This window comes from Gossypium arboreum, chromosome 7 (assembly GCF_025698485.1).
Source record: "Gossypium arboreum isolate Shixiya-1 chromosome 7, ASM2569848v2, whole genome shotgun sequence".
Taxonomy (NCBI): Eukaryota; Viridiplantae; Streptophyta; class Magnoliopsida; order Malvales; family Malvaceae; genus Gossypium; species Gossypium arboreum.
This window is the reverse complement of record NC_069076.1, coordinates 102,384,198-102,403,883: the sequence shown is the minus strand read 5'-3', so window position 1 is coordinate 102,403,883 and position 19,686 is coordinate 102,384,198. Positions and strand designations below refer to the sequence as shown.

Sequence of the window (19,686 nt, the reverse complement as noted above, 5' to 3'; positions counted from 1 at the left end):
TAGCGACAAATGGTTCGGTCCGATTCGGTGCCGTTTAGGCAAGATCCGAATCGAACCCATCATTGATTTGAGATATTGATAGGGTGAATACCCGGTCTATTCAATGCTAGGCATAATGAGTATAAGGACCTCAAAAATGCTCTTTTCGTCCTATGAATCTTAAGGTGTATGAAGTTTCATGTTTGATTTTTTAATCAGGATGGTAAAGACTCCATTTAACTTAGGTTGATCTAGGCCAGAAGCATACCTACGTCAAGATAACCCTTCCCCTTTAGGAAAATCAATCTTGGCTTGGCGAGTGGCAAAATACTACCCCCTTCCTCCTAATCCTTAAGGTGCCTGTGTACGAGGCTGTTATGTCATTCTGGAGAGTAGTAATAAAGTGTTATTGATTCTATTTTCTTCCGATCTACGAATATGCTCTACACCATTTGTTGGTGCTAAGATGGAGGGTTTGATACCATCTCGGCGTAGGCAAAATGACTTAAGAGTGCTAATGGTTTGACAAAAACCGCAGGATGGTTCCAATTCAAATTAGATAAAATATTTAAAAGATTTATATTTGATTTAGCCATGGGCGAAGCCAGTACGAATGAAATTTTAATTTTTTATAGTCTATATCTTTATCATTTTTAAAGGATTAAATCCAATTTTTATAATTTTAAGAGGTCAAAATGTAATTTTACCTTTACTAATTTAAAGTTTTAAAAAAATTAGAGAGCCTAAATGATAATTTTTTATTTTAAGGGGGTCGGGCCCCATGCCAGCCCCCCTTAAAATCGCCTCTGGATTTATCGATAATCTTCTATAATTCCACACACGATCACTCGTAAAATTATATTATGTCATATCATTAAAAATGAAGTTAAGGGGGTCAAGATTCATATAATTAAATCAAAATTGTATCATTTTAAAAGCTAAAATGTAATTTTACGATATATTAAAATATAAATTTATAACTTTTGAAGGGATTAAAACATAAATCTCCTATTTTAAGGGGTCAAGACTCTTAGTTACTCCAGGCATCGGGCTCACCAAAAATTTTTCAAATTCGAATGTAAAATTGACATCAACCGATATATCATTTATGATTCAATGAATAATAAATTGACTTAATTCACAATTTGGCCCCTAAAGTATACTTGTTTTTCCACTTTGATATTTAAACTTTTTTTGTCCCAATTTGATATCTAAAGTACACTCAATTTCTCAATTTGGTACCTAAAGTATGCTTCCATTATATTTTGTAGTCCATTTTTTGGAAGAGTCAATTTGCGTCTTTATGTAAAAAAATATATATATTTTCTTTTATTAAATATATATACACATTTAAAAATATAAAAATTAAAATAAATATATAAAACTTGATAAAAATATTTATAAAATCTAGAAAGAAATATAATTTATGAAAATAAAATTTACAAAAATATAATAATTGAAAAGAAATTAGTTGAAACTAATAATATTATTACAAAACATGTAAAAAATTGTAAAAAACAATAAAAGGTCTAAAAATATTTTTTATATAATTATAAAGCTCTAAAAGGTAGTTAAATTTCAAGTTTTTTTTTTTGCAATTACTTGAAATATAAATACATTGTTTTAAAATTTTTATAACAATATTCATTTTATATATTATTTTGATTTTTAAAATTTAAAATTATATATTTTAGAATTTTATAAAAAATCTATTTTAAACTTTTTATATATTATATTTAATTTTTTAATTTTTAATCAATATAATATATATAATACTAAAAATTTTAAAAATAACATGTGATATGTTCTAATAGCAACACGTGGATAATCGATAATGGATCAAATTTAAAAGTGCTTTTAATATTTAAATATTTAATGTTACACTTTTCTATTTTTATTTTAAATAAATTTAATTATTACGTTACTTTTTCTTTATTAACCAAAAACGCTTTTTCATTAGTTAAATTTACCTACAATTTTTTTAAAATATATATATTAACTATAAAATAACTATATATATATATTTATACTTAAATGCTAAATCGTGAATTAAGATATTAAATTCTAACATTCCCTAATTGAGATTCCAATAAGATGGTGCTAAAACCACCAATGCATTTGACTTTCGTACGTGTCCCTTCTCAGACACACCCTTTTCCACAAAGCATTCATTCAAACCAATCTCCTCCACTCGGTTTTAAGGTTTCCACATTGTTTCTATTTAACCTAAGCTACTAATACCATAAGCCAATCACCACCCTCATAATAATAAAAACCCAACCCCTATTTCTCCTCCCTTCTATTTGGAATACCGAAGCTGTCTTTTCTCTCTTCTCGTGGTGTTCTTCTTCCTTGTTTCTTCTTCAAAGAGAAAGAGACAAGACAAAAAGAAAAAAGAAAAAAAAGACTGAAAGAAATCACCTTCGATTCCTCTTCTCTGACCATCTGCGCCATTACTGGGTTGGTTTATCAGCTTGGTTTTTTTTTTCCCTTTTCCACTGTCATTTATAAACTACATTTGTACTGTAAGTTGTTCTTGCTTTTCTTACATGTTTGTTTGTTTGTTTGTGTCGACTGTTGTTTTTAGTTGTATATTTTTTTGATAAATTTGCAGCATGATGGTTTGTTGGCCTTACTTTGATCCTGAATTTGATAATCTCCCAGAGAGAATATATGGTCCCCCGTAAGCAATCTATACCTTTAATATAACCACTTTTACAGTATTATTTGACTTATGGCCATCTTATGAACCTATATATATATATATATATATACCTTGGCTGCCTTTCAGATGTAGAGTTTGCATTGACAATGACAGCATGGAGGAATGCACGGTGATAAAGGTAAGCATGCATGCATGCATGCATGTATGTATGTATGTATTGTGATTATGGATGGTATGTGCAGGTAGATAGCGTGAACAAGCAAGGGATCCTCCTGGAAGTGGTGCAGGTGTTGACAAATATTAATCTTACCATCTTAAAAAGCTACATTTCCTCTGACGCTGGATGGTTCATGGATGGTATACATATATTAATCCTCTTACTGATTTAATTCATTTATACAATATATTGGGGGCTTATTTTGGTGTCTTTTATTTGCAGTCTTTCATGTTAAAGATGAGCACGGCGACAAAATCAGAGATCAAAATGTAATTAACTATATCCAGCAGGTGAATATGGAAGGAGTTCGATGCCTGCATGTTTATTAATTATTTCATAGGATTAATTCCAATAAACGTCCCTAAACTATAACTGAGATTTTAATTTGGTCCCAAACATCAAAATGTTCTAATTGACCTCGAAATATCATTATTGTATCAATGAGGTACTTCCGTCAGCCTAGTCAACAGTTTGCTAATTAAATTTTCTTTTAATGTTACATCTAAGTTGTTCTTATAATATAGTAGGTACACCCAAACCAACATCTAGGTTGATGGAAGAAATTTATTAGTACAATACTGATTATTTTAAAATTTTAATTATAACGAAGTTTAGGACTAATTTGAAAGGGCATGTATGCATGCTACCTAAAGAGAGTTTTCACTTAAAATTTTAATGACACAGGCCATAGGTACAGTTAGAGAGATCGAAAACACGGTGAAGGCCATGGCCTATCGCAATGACGTATTCAACTCCGATCAACTGAGCGAGCACACCGCTATAGAAATGAAAGGAACCGATCGACCGGGTCTATTTTCGGAGATATCAGCAGCCTTAGCTGATCTCCACTGTAACATTGTCGAGGCACATGCATGGAGCCACAATGCTCGTTTGGCTTGCGTGGCCTACATTTCCGATCAATCCACCGACACCCCGATCGACGATCCCCACCGCCTTGCCACCATCGAGGGCCACCTCACCACTGTACTACGAGCCACAACTACACCTACCCAAAGTGAGTCGGAAATAGCCAGCCCACAAGAAGTGAAGACAGCTGAGTTTGGTGAAGGGACCAATATGACCGATGTGGAACGCAGGTTACACCAACTTATGCTATCAGCAGGTGATTTCCATAGGCCAGAATTTGTGGCAATGACGCCGCCACCATCACCAAGATCAGACGGTGATGAAGAAGGAAGAAAAACGGTTGTATCAATTGAGAACTGTCACGAAAAATGGTACTCCATCGTCAGCATTGAATGTAAAGATAGACCCAGGCTCATGTTTGATACAGTGTGTACGCTTACTGATATGCAATACGTGATTTTCCATGCATCAATCAGTTCCCGCGATGGCAGATCCTTGCAGGTATATTAATAGTTTTCTCTTCAACTTTTGCTTCATTTCTCTTAAACTCTCTTATTTGCATTACCATTTGTTATGAAATAAAGGAATACTTCATAAGACATGTAGACGGATACGCTTTGAGTTCTGAAAGTGAGAAAGAGAAGGTTATAAAATGCTTGGAAGCAGCTATTGAGCGACGGGTTTGCGAGGTATAATGCTACAATCTTTTATTTTTGGTATAATCTGCCTCCAACTTTAAAATGATTTTTTTATAAAGTTTGGGACCAAAAAAGTAATTATGCATTTATTTTATTATTTTCTCTGATGACAAATGAATCATAATCAGGGGGTTCGACTAGAACTGAGTGCAGAGAATCGGGTCGGGTTATTGTCGGACATAACTCGGGTTCTAAGGGAAAACGGCCTGAGTGTAGTAAGAGCAGATGTGAAAACCCAAGGAGAAAAGGCAGTGAATGCTTTCTACTTGAAAGACATTTTGGGGAATGAAGTCGACACAAATGTGGTGGAGTTGGTGAAGAAAGAGATGGACGACGTTATAGACTTTGAAGTGAAGAACGATGGTGGGGGTGGCAGCAGCAGTCAGCAAGGTCGGTGCCTGTCAAGCTCGCCGCCGCAAAGGTCGCCGGGACTCTTCTCTCTTGGAGACGTTCTTAAGTCTCAAATCCAACGCTTTTCTCATAATTTTATCCCTACCAATTAGTGAAGTTCGTTTAAATAAAATCACTTGGATGGAGGGAGAGGGATTGTAAATAAAAAAAATAAAAAAACAGGGTTCGTTTGTGAATAACCATAGAAATCGCTCCTAGGAATATGTAAATATATAAAGCTAAGGATTCAAATTTGTACATATAACATATGAAATGCTGTGTATAAAAATAAACTTTTATTTTTTTGGGTTAAAAAAATTCAGTAAAAAATCTTTTTAATCCCTTTCAATTTTGATATCAATTTTGATATCGAGTCCCTCTAAAAAAATCGAAGCAATTTAATTCATGTTAGTTTTTAAAGTGAGTAACTAAAGACAATTAATCACTGTGTTAATGTCTTCAATCAATTACACATAATTTTGATTGATATAATAATAAAATTAGCCCTCGATGTTTATTATATTGTCAATTTGGTCTTGATTCTAAAAGATTTTACAAATTTTGTATCAACATTTACACAAACTTTATGGGTTAAATTTGTTAAAGCAATACCAAATTGACAAAATGTGTAAACTTTGAAAGATATATTTGTTATTATACCAATCAAAATTAGATATAATTTATGGAAAACATTAATTCAATAAATAATTATCCTTAATTTGTTCACTCTCAAATTTGATAAAGATTAAATTATTTTAATTTTTTAGAAAAATTAATTTATTTGATATTGATATCAAGAAGTACTAAAGGTATTTTTATTTTTAAAAAAAATCACAACACTCTAAAACATATAAGTAATCCCATACAATCTTTTAAGAGCTTATTCCCTAAACCCATAGGTGGGTAATCCAAAATGGTAGTCCATTGCCTCTTTTTAAGCTCATGTATACTTCTTGCTATGGAAAAATTGGAAGCCTCCTCTTCCCTACCATTAAGCATGTGGACAGTAGCGCTATTGTCATATTCGAGGACAACATTTGTATATCCTTTGTTCTAATTTAGATTGAAGGTGCTTTTGAATAAGTGGTATATTTATTTGTAATTAGTATAAAAATAATAATCAGTTATAAAATTAAACACGACAAACATCCATTTAAAGGAGCCTGAGTTTATCATAGCATGCCATCAACTTGACTAATCGTACAGACTCTCAAGTTTCTGTTAAATCTAGTAACCCATTGTCCAGAATCTCGAAGTGACCACCTGCAGATGAAAAATGAGCTAGATTGAATGTACCAAAAGGAAACAAGACGCAAGCCGACAAGCTTCTTTCAAAAGCCCGAGAAGAGCAACATAACACAAAACCTCGGACTAGCCCACAAAACTCAGTTTTCACTATATCAAAAAATTGATTTTTTTTTTAAAAAAAAAGAAAGATCATTAATTCATTGAATGAGAAATATCAATCATTAATTCATTGAATGATTTGTTGTCGATGATGAAAAATAAATTTCATAACAATACATATAAAACCTTCAACCTCAACATTAATATAATATTAGGATAAATTAACAATCAATTTTATCCCAACTCAAGTACAATATATTTGAATTGACTGTAAGTACCTATCATGATAAAAAAATCAACTTGAATGGTCCAAAGTGATGATAGAATTGACAAAAAAACTAAGTATCTATCAAACTCGAGAATATGACGACAAAATAATTTCTAAAATCACTTGTAAAAATAATACTACATGCATAAACAAAATTAAAAAATTTATACAAAACAAACACTTTCAAAAGAAAATTTATTAAACAAGAAAAGCAATGAAGAATGAAAAAAATATTTATTCATGACCCATTTTTAGGATCGAATGTTACACATTCAGCAGACAACTTTGAACTAAAATGTCTGGCAAGCAAACCAATATACGTTGCTAGTTTGACTTCTTCCAAAAATATTATATTTTAAAAGGTTTAATATATCTAAATTTGATTTTAATAATTAATTTAGTTTTATTATTAAATTTGGTATTAAAGTTTTTTAATTTAATACTATTTAAGTTTTTTGTCTAATTTAAATATTTGAGTTTAAATTTAACATTCAATACATGTCAAATATTCATAAAACCACGTGATATTATTTGATCCGAGTGTCAAATTAAACATTAAAATTAAATTTAGATACCAAACAATATATTAACTATTTGTAAAATTTAAAATATGGTAAAAACAATATTAATATAAGACGAATATATAAATATTATATAAATAATTAGCTTATTAAAATTGAAGACACTATAAAACATACATGATCTTCACTATTTATGTAACGCATTTGTCTTTGGTTCTGAATGGAATTAGATAGGTCTATAATATATTTCACCTAATTGTTAAATCACGATAGTTGTACCATCAACAAAAGCAAAAACAAAAGCTTATATCACAGAATTATTTCAAGGTACGTTGTCTTTATTATGAGCTTTATCGATCCATTATACGTGCCAAGAGGAACAATTTTTCTATGTGAGTTTTTAAATATATATTAAAATTTTAAATATTTAAGCACTAATTTTTTTAAATAATAATTATTGATAAAGTAATAAAAATAACAAAATTAAATTGTTAATTAAATTTTCGTGTGTTGGTAATGTTAATAGTTTAAATTTTTGTGCCACTGAATTTTTTTTTAATTTTTAAATAAATTGACTTATTTTTGTTTTAAAAGTTAATCATTTGTTAATTTTCTAATTAAGTTGGTGGTTAAATTAAGAGTGTTTAAATTTCAGTTAAAATTGAATTAATTGGTCGAAACGATTTAATTCGGTTAATCGATCAGTGATCAAATTTAGTGTGATCGAAGGTTGATTAATGGTCTTTTGAAATTTTAATTATCGGTTAATTTGGTTCGAAATTGGGTAATTAATTGAATTAACTGAACTTGATAATTAATATTATGTGTTAATTATGTATTAATTTCAAGATTTATGTATTGTTTCGATTATGTATTGTTTCAAAACATAAAATTTTGGTTAATTTGGTTAACTTTCAAGATAAAAATATATATTTCGATTAATTATATAGTGTTTTAAGATATAAAATTTTAGTTTATTCAGTTAACTTTCAAGACAAAAACATATATTATGTTTTTTTATATATTTCATAATTATTTTAACTAAAAATAAAAATATATAAAATTCAGTACAATTATTTTTTTAAAATTTAATTCGGTTAACAATTAAATAATTATATAATCCAGTTAATAGTCGAACCGACCGTTTGAATATCGTAACTCAAACAAAGCTTAACAAATAATATAAACAAGTAAATAATTGGAAGGGAAAATAGATTTACAAACATAGAATCCAACCCTAATTAATTTGAAAGCTACATAAGTTTTGCCATTAAATTAGTAGCGTGATTGACATGATTTTTTTTTCAACTTTGGCCAAAAACCATCAAATTTAATATGGTGAAAATACGTGACAAGTCATCTATTATAGGGACTGTACTAAAGTAGTCCTTTTACTATTAAATTAATTAATTTAATCTCTATATCATTAAAAAATCAAATAAGACTAAATTTTAAGACAGATAATATTTTCTGTTTAAAAATATCATTTATTATCTAATAGAGATAATATTTTGAAAGCTTTAATAGTTTTTACAAATGAAATCTTTTATCTAGAATTAAATTATAAATGAAAAATAATAATTTTCATGTCATTTTCTAAACAATAATTATTAATTCTATTAAAATATGATTTTATTTTATTATTTTTAATAGTATGGGAACTAAACTAATTCATTTAATATTATATGGACTAATTTGATTTAATCGTTATGATAGAGGAGCTTAACGGATACTTTGACCAATTTAATACTAATAGAGATGGGACAGGTTATCATATTATATATGATTAATTGTATCAAGCATTCCTAAACTATGAGTCAAACTTCAAAATGACTCCTGAACTTCAAAACTTTCCAATTGAATCCCCAAACTAAATTATCGTTCCAATTATATCCTTTAGTCAGGCCAGTTGTAATATTTAGCGTTAACTACCAATACGGATTTAACGTGATCTCCTTTTCAAACACATAAACAAAATATTTTTTAATTGCGTTATTAGCAATTAGAACCAAAGTTTACGACTAACCTGATAGGAGGATTTGATTCGAATGCCACTTTAAATTAAGGGTTCAATTGAAACATTTAAAATTTTAAAGACTAATTTAAAATTTTATTCATAATTTGAAGATGTTTTATGCAATTAACCTATATTGATCCCATAATATAGGAATGCTAAAGAGAATTCTTTTGCAATTTCGTATAAAAGAATAATAAAATAATTGCAACTTGTAAGTGGAAAAGTTAATAGCCACCTACCATATTATGCATTGCCATTTGGTAACCACATTCCAGCTGAGTGGCCTTTGATGTAATATACCAACCATGAAGATAAGCAATTAACAATTTTTAAATACCATCCCATTACGCCATATAAAAAAAAAGTATTACATAATTAAAATTTAATCCCTTTATTTTTTAAAATAAATTTATTTTATTAAATATAAGTTCAATCAAGATAAAGAAAGGAGTTGGCAGGAGACCCATCCTCTTTAAAGTGGGATATTTCTTTTTAAGTTCTTTTATAATTTATAAAATTTTAAATTAATAATAGTAAAATTATATATTGATCTCTAAATGATAAAAATTTAATTTAATCCTTTAAAATTTATAAATATATAATTTACTAAAAATGGTGGTGTTTACTATCATAAAAATATATAACTTAATTTCATCCCCAAATTATTATTTTTTGGCTTTATCCCTAATTACAATGTTATTTTCTTTGTTGTTATATGGCTACTAGGCACGGCGACATCGATGGGCTAGTAGGGACCCATCCCCCTAAAATGAAAAAATTACCCTTCAAACCCTCTGGAATTTATAAAGTTATAAGTTAATATATAGTAAAATTATATTTTGGCCCCAATAATGATAAAATTAGGATTTAGTCCTTATAAAAATACTGATAAAATTGTATCTTAGTTCTCATAAAAAATTATAATTTAATTTTGTCCCTCCCCAAAAAGATTTTTTGACTTCACCCCACTATCAACTGAGTATTTTTCTTATTTTAAAATAGCACAGTATTGAATTTAACAAAATTAACGGTTGAACTTATATTTTTAAATTTAAAAGTGGAAAAATTAAATTCTTAAAAATATAAGTAAAGAGAGTGGTTCCAAATACATAAAAAGTATAAGGACTTGAAACATATTTTTTATATAAATTAATTTTTTATGCATATTACAAAACATCTATCATAATAAATCCTAATGAATTATCACAAAAAGAGAACAAGGAGACATAAATTTGGAGAAAGGAGGGTCACACTTTCCATGATGCTTAAACAACAATCTCATCGTTGCCATAGTTTAGTTTTATTTTAGTTTCTTACTCCAAAAGAGCATGACTGAAATGTAGTTCCATAAAATACTCTAATAAATCAAATGAAATAAACAACTCTCTAGAATATGCCATGTACCGAGGAATATCAATAAATACATTCCATTTTAAATATTTTTTTAATATTATAGGTTCTTTTATCATATCTACTTTTTTTTTTATACAATACTTAAAGTTATTCATAGTCCCTCCTTAATCTATAAATAAAAAGATAATGCGCTTCAACACGCTTAAATTTACGTCCTCCTAGCAACAATACCATACTAATTAAGTTAAGACTCATAAAAATAGGTGATCGGTTTTCTTATTTAATATAATGAAAACAAAAAAACATCTATTTTTTAAAATAATATCTTTTTCTAAAAGATGAAAATATTTTTTTTAAAAAAAGTAGTTCCAGTTTATATACTAATTTTAAACAAAAACCAAGCCAATGTACTAAGTTCCAGCACTAGTTTCATTGTTTTCAAAATCAGATTTGATCGGTTAATTGAATTGGTTGTATCAAGAATTAGTCGAGTAATATAGGCCAATCGAATCAAGTTCAAATATTCGGTTAAATAATTTTTTTTCTATCTTTTATTTTTATACCGTTTTTTATAATTTAATCAATTAAACTAAATAAATCGATCGAGAAAAATTGATGTGACTAATTGAATCCAAGTTTGAAAAACTTGTCTAATTAAAATGAATTGTGGCTAGGAAAATGATGTAAATGTGAAACAATTTTTTTTTCTAGAAGGTAAAATTTTGTAAATCATCCTTGTATTATTCAATTGTGTTTTATTTATTACTCAACCTAATACTTTCCGTCATCTCCATTAATTATTATTATTTTTAGCTTAGCTGGTTGGTACAAATCATCAAAGCCGTTTGGCTCCTAAAAAAAACAATTAAAAATAATCACGAGAGTTAAATGAAATATAAGGATCTTACCTATTTTAATTAGTGGTCAAAAGTTTGATTTTTACTTTGGGTATAGAACAACTTTAAAACTCGTGGCCAACATTTACCTCTTAATAAGCTTGTAGTAAAAGTGAAGTTATTGTGATGTTTTTTTTTTGTTAAATCTAATGATCGAGTTTGATTTCATATTATATAATTTTATTGTTTGTGAAAAATTATATTATTTTGAGGACGTTAGATTTTTGTTTATGTAGTATTAAATTTTGGATTATATAGTATGTAATATTTTTTTATTGGTGGAATCATTATTAGGAACCCTATCAACGTAAGCTTTTATCTCTGAAGATAAAGTTTATTTTTACCAAAAAGAAAAATTCTTAGTTCTTATTAAGAAAATGGGTTTGACTTGTTTTTTTTTTTAATACAAATGAATTAATACGAGTTCATAAATATATTTTTGTTGAAGGTTTATTTTTTTTAAAAGAAGTTTTTAAAATATCATTCGTTGAATAGTTGATTGATCCCCTAACAATCGAAGATATTGTCTTTTGGTGGGGTTTTGTCTCTCATGCTTTGTCGAGAGCTAATGAGATTTGAGCTAGCTCATGGAGGCAGGTTCATAGTGTTGGGAATGCGTTGGTTGTTGCTATCTGCAATACTCAAATTATATGAGTTAATATAAGGTGTGAGTTTAATTATGTAAATTACTTCACCTATGCGCTAGGGGACTCAAACCATAAACTTGAGCCTATACGCCTTATCCCAAGGACGACGTTAAAGGGTAGGCAGGGGCCTTGCTCATCCAAATGATAAATTATTATTTTAATCCATTAAAGTTTTTTAAATTATAAATTAGTTTAATAGTAAAAATTCATTTTGTCTCCTCAAAGGTGAAATTTTTTAGTTTAATCCCTTTAAAATTCTAAATTAACAACTATATACAAAGATAACATTGTACTTTGACCTCTTTAAAATTTTATAATTTAATTTTGGCCCCAAAAAATAACCTTATGACTTCGTCTCTGTCCTAGACTAACACCTATCCCCTATGTCTTACAGATGCCACCGATAGAGGTGCTCTTAACTCTATGAATCAATCTCCTCAAATAATCGCTCACGACAAATTGGCTCTCAATAGAGTATGAGAAAAAATCTCACCAAAAGACTATACTTTTAAATGTTGTGGGGTGAATCAACCATCCAACAAATAATACTTTAAAAACTTCTCTAAAAAATATTGAGGTTGAATAATTTTCTTTCTCATTTTACCATAAAAGCTTCTATCAATGATGAATAGAAATCAAGTGAAGGAGAAGATTTAATAGCGTTTCTTGAAGGGGCCACTTAAAGAAGATGAAGCTTTCTCTTTCTCTCTCTCCTTTATGTTTATTTATGTTTCCCTGAAAAATGCAATGCAGATGAAATATATCTATCTTTTAAATGTCAGTAACATTCACTTTAATGCGATGTAAAAGGGTGTCATTGTATTAATGGATTACTTTCAAAATAGGGGGAAATATAAAATGTAAATTACATTTCAGCAATCTAGAATTTGATCTATAAGAATTAAGGGTTAGTTTTCATCATTGGATTCATAGTATATTTTAGAATTTATGGGTTTTCCTTTTTCTTTTCAACATTAATAAAAAAATTTTAGTTTTCATCATTAAATTCATGCATTCAAAAGCTTCAGATTAATATTTGAGATTATTTCTCTCAGTAATATGGTTTTAAATTTTTAACTTGTATTTTTTGAATATGTCTTACCACTACATTAATGTTTATAGGTTGTAAAAGATGAATTTTGATGAAGTAAATATAGATAAATTAAATATGCATAATGTGAAAAATAGAATATCGATAGTACAATGTATTGCAAAGAAAATAAAACACATAAAATTTTAAGTGTAAATTATTTTAAGAAAAACTAGGGCAGAGAAGAGAAAAATTTACTATTTTAAATTGAATGATACAAAATGAATATAAACTATGTCTATTTATAGATTTGTAAAATCATATTCTAATTAAATATTAAATAGAAGAAGTAAATTTTATACAGATTTTACTTGTACAATCAGTACTGTATTGTGAGGGCAGGATAAAAATTTTAAATTTAATTGTAAAATTTAACCTTTCTATAACATTTTAGATTTAATTGCAAAGTTCAGATGAATTTATGGCTGACCTGAAGAGAGCAGTGTTTGACTCTTGACCTCAAAAGGGAAAACTTCGTGTATTTTTGAAACAGTAGATGATGTTGAATAAACACCAAAAAATTCATTCCGAATTTAATTTCGGAGATGACGTTATTAATCACTAAATAAATATTATTATGATTCCATTGATTTCAGAATTGAAGCGGTGACAAAGAAACAGAAAAGCATCAAACTGAAATTAATTGAAGACAAGACATTAAAATAAAAATAAACATCTAACTGAAAATGAAACGTTTTTTTGGCCATATCTAACATAAAATAAACCTCCTAACTGAAAAGAAATTAAAGGCAATAAAATAACTTATCCAATAAAAAAGAATTAATTCACCAGCTTTTAACTTTTTCAAATCGAATGGATTGAGTCTTAGTTCAATCGATATGTGTATTATTATTGAAGTAGGAAGATATGAGTTTTAATGTGATAAAACGCATTATCCTCTTATTAAATGAATAGAGAGGAACTATAAATAATTTTTAACATTATATAAAAATATAGCAAATATAATAATAACTTATAATAAGGATAATGTTTAAAATTTTGAATCATATAGATTAGTGTATTCTATCTTTTTATGGACTGTAGATCAGGAAAGTTATATTTGGGAAATTATTTTATTAAGAAATTCTAATTAACTGGCTGGATTCTTTCTAAAGTGCAAATAAAACAAAATTTTCAAATTAATATTCTTATTTTAGTATATTTCTAAATTTCATAACATTGGTATGGCTATTATGGAGGTTGTTGTACTAAGCGTGAGATTGCATTTTGCTCCTCTATTAAAAAAATGAGTAAATTAATTCATGTACATTAGATTAATAAGCAAATTGATTATTTTTGTTAAATTTTTTATCAATTTCTATTATTAAAAGCTGCCATGGCTGATAGAATGACTAAACAGTGATACATGATGTGTCATATGTATCTCATGCTAATATACAAGAACTCAGTTCTTAATAGTAAATATGAATGAAATTTGTAATTGAAAGACCAATTTACTATTTAATCTTACAGAGACTGATTTACTTATTTTTTAGTAAAATGAGCGAATTGCAATCTAACTCTTAAACAAAGATGTCCATAGTACTTTTACCCATAACAAACTAATCTTTATACTTTAATTTTTTCGAATCTAAAATTCACCTAATTAAGTAACAATTTGTATCTTTAAAATGTGTTTACCAATAACTGATTATCCTTAATTTTTGTAAATTACATCGATCATAAATTAAATATAAAGGGACTAAATTTAGAATAAGACCTTTTATTTTTAAATAATTATCATATGAGTCGTGTCATTTTGACCCACGAGCAAAACAAGAAAAGAAAAGTTAAATTGCCGCAAAGGAGAAATTGATTTACAATTTAATCCTTCTCTCTCTCTCTTGTTTTAGTTAATAAGACTTTTTGTTTTTGGGTAGTATTCGCGAGTCTTCCCTCCTCTTTTGGCTATACCATACCTGCCGCCTCCTACAATTCTATCTCCTTTTCCTTGAAGATTCAATATTGAAGCCTGCGCCATTTTGGATCTTACATTTACTTTGTCGGTGGCGGATCAAAAACCCCAAAATTTGCTTAAAGATCTAGCTGTAGCTGTTAGATCTTTGAAATCCCTGTGTTCTCTCTTTTTTTTCTTTTTCTTTTTCTTTTTTTCCGAATCTTGGTCTTTCTCTGATCTGTAATGGGTTTGAGATATAAGGCTGGCTTGTTCTTGATAGGTACCGTTGTTGTTATTTGGGTAACTTCTGCAGAAGTAACCCAGGTTAGTTTTCTTTTCTTCTGTTTTTTATAAAAAAATTCTCCGAATTTCAGTTGTTAATTTTAATTGAATTATCCATAACTATGCATTTGTGGGCGTCCTTGATCAATTAGTTCATCTTCTATTTATGATTTGGTTTGTTTTAGGTTGCTGCAATTATTAACATTTCATGTACAATTCAACGTTTAAAAGTTCTTTCCTTATGCCAATGAGGCTTGGCTGTTTTGCCGGCCTGGGCGCTTGAGCCTCCAGTTTCAAGTCCCATCATGTGGGAATCATCTATGGCTTCTATTCGTGTTCTGTTCTAGTTTAAGTCTCATTATTTTTGCCTCCTGTAAGAATTTATTTGGTCTAGTTTCGAATATATTTCGATTTTCGTACCGGTTGTGTTTGTATTGATTAATTTTGGTTATAGTATTTCGATTTAATTTCATTAACCCATCGTATGTTTTCATATTGATTGTTAATTAATTAATTAGGTTTTATTTCATTTCTAATTCGCCTTAGTCATATGTTTGCATAATTCATTCTTGATTGGCTGTCTTTTTATTTATTTAATTTTTAAATGGTGGAATACGTTTCTTAATTGCTTTTCAGGAAAGAATAGCATTTAATGGTATTTCACGATGTCAGCTATTCCAAGCTCATAGATGCAATTATTACTTAATGCCAATGAATGATTGAAACCTGTTAAAATTCAGTTCTATTTAGCTCTCAAAATGAAGAATCCATGCATTTATAATATCTAAGTGCAATTTTGAGGGCTTTATATGGTTGTTGATTAGAACATTTTTGGGGCTTTGTGTTCTTTTTCGAACTCCAAATTCTTGCATGTTATCATGTTTCTGGAATGCATTACACAGTTTCAAAGCTAAGTCAATTCAGACTAACTGATATCTTGCATACAGGATATCTTTGCTGACTATAAGCAGCCATTTGCGGTTACATATCTTGGAGCTTCTCTTATGGTAATTTACCTTCCAATAGCGTTTATAAAGGATTGGGTATGTAACTTGCTAAGACGTCGTTCTTCTAAAACTGTTAAAGATATAGAAAGCACAGATGAGACTTCCAACGAACTCAATTCTCCTCTAAGGCACAAAATATATGAAATGGAACTTCAAGGGACTTTGGTTAGGAAGGACAGTGATGCAGATTTTTCACCTCACATAGAGGGTAAGCCGTTGGTTTCTAAACAAAAAGATGAAGTGCAGTTTCTGAAACAGGACAAACAGCTTACTACAAGTGAGATTGCTACCATTGGATTTTATATTGCTCCTATCTGGTTTGTAACAGAGGTAATAATTGCAAGGCAATTTTTTTGTATCTGTCTTTTCTTTTTCACGTTTTTTTTTTTGTTAAAGTTTAGCCTCAAGTTAAGTTTGGCGCTGTATCTTTGGAAATTAAGCAAAGGATTCTCCAGAGTTGTACCGGGAAAGATTCTGCAGTAATTTTGGATATGAATCATATGAAGAAAGGAACTAAAAGAGTTATTGATAATGGTGTTTGGTTGTTGCAGTATTTATCAAATGCTGCTCTTGCACGTACAAGTGTTGCAAGTACAACAGTGCTGTCCTCTACTTCAGGACTTTTTACACTTTTTATTGGTGCTTTTCTGGGTCAAGATTCATTAAATGTTGCAAAGGTGGTTGCTGTATTTGTCAGCATGGCTGGTGTTGTCATGACCACTCTGGGAAAAACTTGGGCTGCTGATGATTCTATAGGTTCTGCGTAAGTTCCTTGCATCTTTAATTTCTTAGCATGTATAACCTTGGTGCTTGTTATTCAGGATTATGCTGTCTTGCTAAAACTCTATGCCATTTATCATAAATATCCATTCATGTATACCTGATATACATGCTATATGCTTATGCAAAGCCACTATATTTTGAACAAGAGAGTTAGTGGATTATATACAGCCTCGGAAGTTCTTTTTGCAAGTGTAGCTTTGGTTTCTTTTAAAGCAGTTTAGTTAATCATTACATCTTTCTGCAACAGTATTCTCGATTGTGGTAAAGAAACGCTTTTTAGTGATTGGGATGGCTTTCTTCTATAATTGAAATATTTCTTGCTTGCTTTGATGAACTGCAGGGCTTTTGTTATTATCAAATGAAAAGTGATAATTAAGTTTCATCCTGTAGAAGATCTCTTTCACTTGGCCAAAAAGTCAGCTGAAAGTAAATTACTTTGACTAAAAGCATTTCGATATTGTAATTAATGGTACTTCCATTTGGCTGTAACTGTAGCAGCATCATGCATGTTGTTTGAGTGTTCAGTTCGGTTGTTATATGTTTCATTGGATATGCTATTATTAGTGCTTAGGGGTTTTTTATTTATTAGCTTGCTCTTTGTGATGTATGTTTTTAACATTGACAGTTAATGTTTGTGTTTAGCAATGGGAAACGCTCTCTTGTTGGCGATCTTTTTGGCCTCCTATCAGCCATGTCATATGGGTTATTTACAGGTCTGGCTGAGTATCTTATTTTAATTCATTCACTATTATCCATTCTAAAGGCAAATTGTGATATTCTCTTCCATTTCTCCAATATGTTGCAGTTCTGCTTAAGAAGTTTGCAGGCGAGGAAGGAGAAAGGGTTGATGTTCAAAAATTGTTTGGATATATTGGACTCTTTACACTTGTAGCACTATGGTGGCTTGGTAAGAGTTGTTTGATTTGGTAATCTATGCCATTGTCGGTTTCTAAATTATTGTAAAAATCAGTGGACTTTCTGCTCAAGAGTGTATCCCGCTTTCCCGAGGTTTAATCACCATACTAATCATTCCTATAAATACTGTTTCAGTTTGGCCTTTGACAGCCTTGGGAATAGAACCCAAATTTACAATTCCACACTCTGCTAAATTGGATGAAGTAGTCCTCGCAAACGGCTTTGTTGGAAGTGTCCTCTCTGACTATTTTTGGTATGCACCCTTTTCCCAATTGCTTCCAGCTCCAAACTGTCACGGTTTTCTTGTTTGACACATTCTTAATCTTTGTTCGAATTCGTCTCTTCTCTAGGGCCTTATGTGTTGTGTGGACGACTCCTCTAGTAGCCACATTAGGCATGTCACTTACCATCCCTCTTGCAATGGTGGCTGATATGCTCATTCACGGCCGTCATTACTCGGCAATTTACATTCTTGGCTCAGCTCAGGTAAATTCCACTGATGAAGACAATGTCGGTATATTAGATTTTTGTAAGAAAACTCTGTTGCTATCTTTTTACTGTATTTTTATGATGGTGAAATGCAGGTGTTTGCTGGATTTGTAATAGCAAATCTTTCAGATTGGATGTCAAGAAAGTTGGGATTGTAGCATTTGGGGAAATCAAATCATCAAAACCATATAGCTTAATTAGAACACATCTTCATTCTTTGTAAGGAGCTCCTCATTATCTCCTCCATTTGTTGTATAAACTTTACTGAACTATGGTTTGTTTGCGAAATTGATGAAAGTAATCTTATCCTGTGCTCAATCTTGTAAATGATATCTTTCTTTTTTCTTGCTTTTGAAAAAAAAATAAAAAGTCTCAAATTTTTTTCTTTTAATTTTGGATTTGTTTTTTCATTGAGCCTTAATTGTAAGATATTTTCTCTTTAATGAAAAGATGTGTTTTCTCCCTTCATGTGGTGGATTTGAAACGGCATTCTACAGTTTTCTTTAGACGAATTGATTTATCTGCTCTATACTATTATTTCAACTTACTCCGGATTGATGTCATGTTGAGAAATGATAAAAGTTAATTAAAATTTTATATTAAGTTAGATGTCATAAATTAATTAAACATTAATTTAGTTGAGAAATAATTTAAAGATAGTTATTTTTATAAAATAAAGGAAATAATTTAAAGATTATTGTTTTTATAAAGTAAATTATATTATTGTGATGGTTAATTTGAAGGGTAATCTACAAAAATAGTCACTTTTATTTGCCTCAGGTTACATTTTAGTCACTTATGTTTGAAATGTTACATTTTAGTCACTTATGATACTATTTTGTTACGAAGTGATCACTCTACTGTTAAGTTTCGTTATCTCTCTAACTGTAATCCTACGTGGCAGTCCAACTAGATTTTAGATGTCAACTTGGATTTTTAAATGGGACGAAAATAGATTTTTAATTAAAAAAATCTATTCATCTCTTCTTTTTAATTTTTCTTCAGTTTCTTCTTTTTTTCAATGGTTTTTTTTTTCATTTGATTGGAAAAACTATTATTAAGATCAAAATAGTTGAAATCAAATTGACTGCTTCATAAAAATGGATTCAATGGAGGGTTCGGGTATGTCTTCTTTGCATTCTTCTATCTCTTTTATTCAATACTGAAAAACAAAAGATTAGATTTTTTATTGTTTAATGAAAACCCTAAATTAAAATTCTTGATATGAATATTAACAACTAAAAGAATTTCAAATCAGAAAAAAGGGATACCCACAAAGGGATTGTGAACAAACAAGCCGATTTAGATCAGAAAAAATCGGATTGAGAAACTAATTATTCAAGAATGTGAAGAATTGG

The 19,686-nt window shown here is 29.3% G+C and overlaps 2 protein-coding genes across 2 annotated transcripts; both read left to right on the top strand.

Annotated features, from left to right (window-relative positions):
• Positions 1 to 2,029: 2,029 nt before the first annotated feature.
• LOC108475116 (ACT domain-containing protein ACR2) lies at positions 2,030 to 5,121 on the top strand. The gene is made up of 8 exons (XM_053031224.1): positions 2,030 to 2,504; positions 2,594 to 2,662; positions 2,771 to 2,822; positions 2,887 to 3,001; positions 3,084 to 3,151; positions 3,546 to 4,229; positions 4,313 to 4,417; positions 4,555 to 5,121. Exons 2-8 carry the CDS (start codon positions 2,595 to 2,597, stop codon positions 4,927 to 4,929), a joined length of 1,467 nt encoding a protein of 488 aa, XP_052887184.1. The 5' UTR covers positions 2,030 to 2,504; position 2,594; the 3' UTR covers positions 4,930 to 5,121.
• Positions 5,122 to 14,716: 9,595 nt separating this feature from the next.
• Positions 14,717 to 18,719, top strand: LOC108456134 (uncharacterized vacuolar membrane protein YML018C). The gene is made up of 8 exons (XM_017754767.2): positions 14,717 to 15,176; positions 16,082 to 16,471; positions 16,693 to 16,904; positions 17,567 to 17,637; positions 17,730 to 17,831; positions 17,975 to 18,092; positions 18,190 to 18,325; positions 18,424 to 18,719. The coding sequence occupies exons 1-8, from the start codon at positions 15,096 to 15,098 to the stop codon at positions 18,484 to 18,486; spliced, it is 1,173 nt and encodes a 390-aa protein (XP_017610256.1). The 5' UTR covers positions 14,717 to 15,095; the 3' UTR covers positions 18,487 to 18,719.
• The last annotated feature ends 967 nt before the right edge of the window (positions 18,720 to 19,686 follow it).

What these genes read in the sequence shown, in the direction of transcription:
- LOC108456134 (XM_017754767.2), top strand. Translation starts at nt 15,096, where the DNA reads ATGGGTTTGAGATATAAGGCTGGCTTGTTCTTGATAGGTACCGTTGTT. An exon ending in CTATCTGGTTTGTAACAGAG is followed by an intron (nt 16,472 to 16,692) that starts GTAATAATTGCA and finishes TGGTTGTTGCAG; the next exon opens with TATTTATCAAATGCTGCTCT. An exon ending in GTCATATGGGTTATTTACAG is followed by an intron (nt 17,638 to 17,729) that starts GTCTGGCTGAGT and finishes AATATGTTGCAG; the next exon opens with TTCTGCTTAAGAAGTTTGCA.
- LOC108475116 (XM_053031224.1), top strand. Translation starts at nt 2,595, where the DNA reads ATGATGGTTTGTTGGCCTTACTTTGATCCTGAATTTGATAATCTCCCA. An exon ending in GAGAGAATATATGGTCCCCC is followed by an intron (nt 2,663 to 2,770) that starts GTAAGCAATCTA and finishes GCTGCCTTTCAG; the next exon opens with ATGTAGAGTTTGCATTGACA. An exon ending in TAATTAACTATATCCAGCAG is followed by an intron (nt 3,152 to 3,545) that starts GTGAATATGGAA and finishes TTAATGACACAG; the next exon opens with GCCATAGGTACAGTTAGAGA.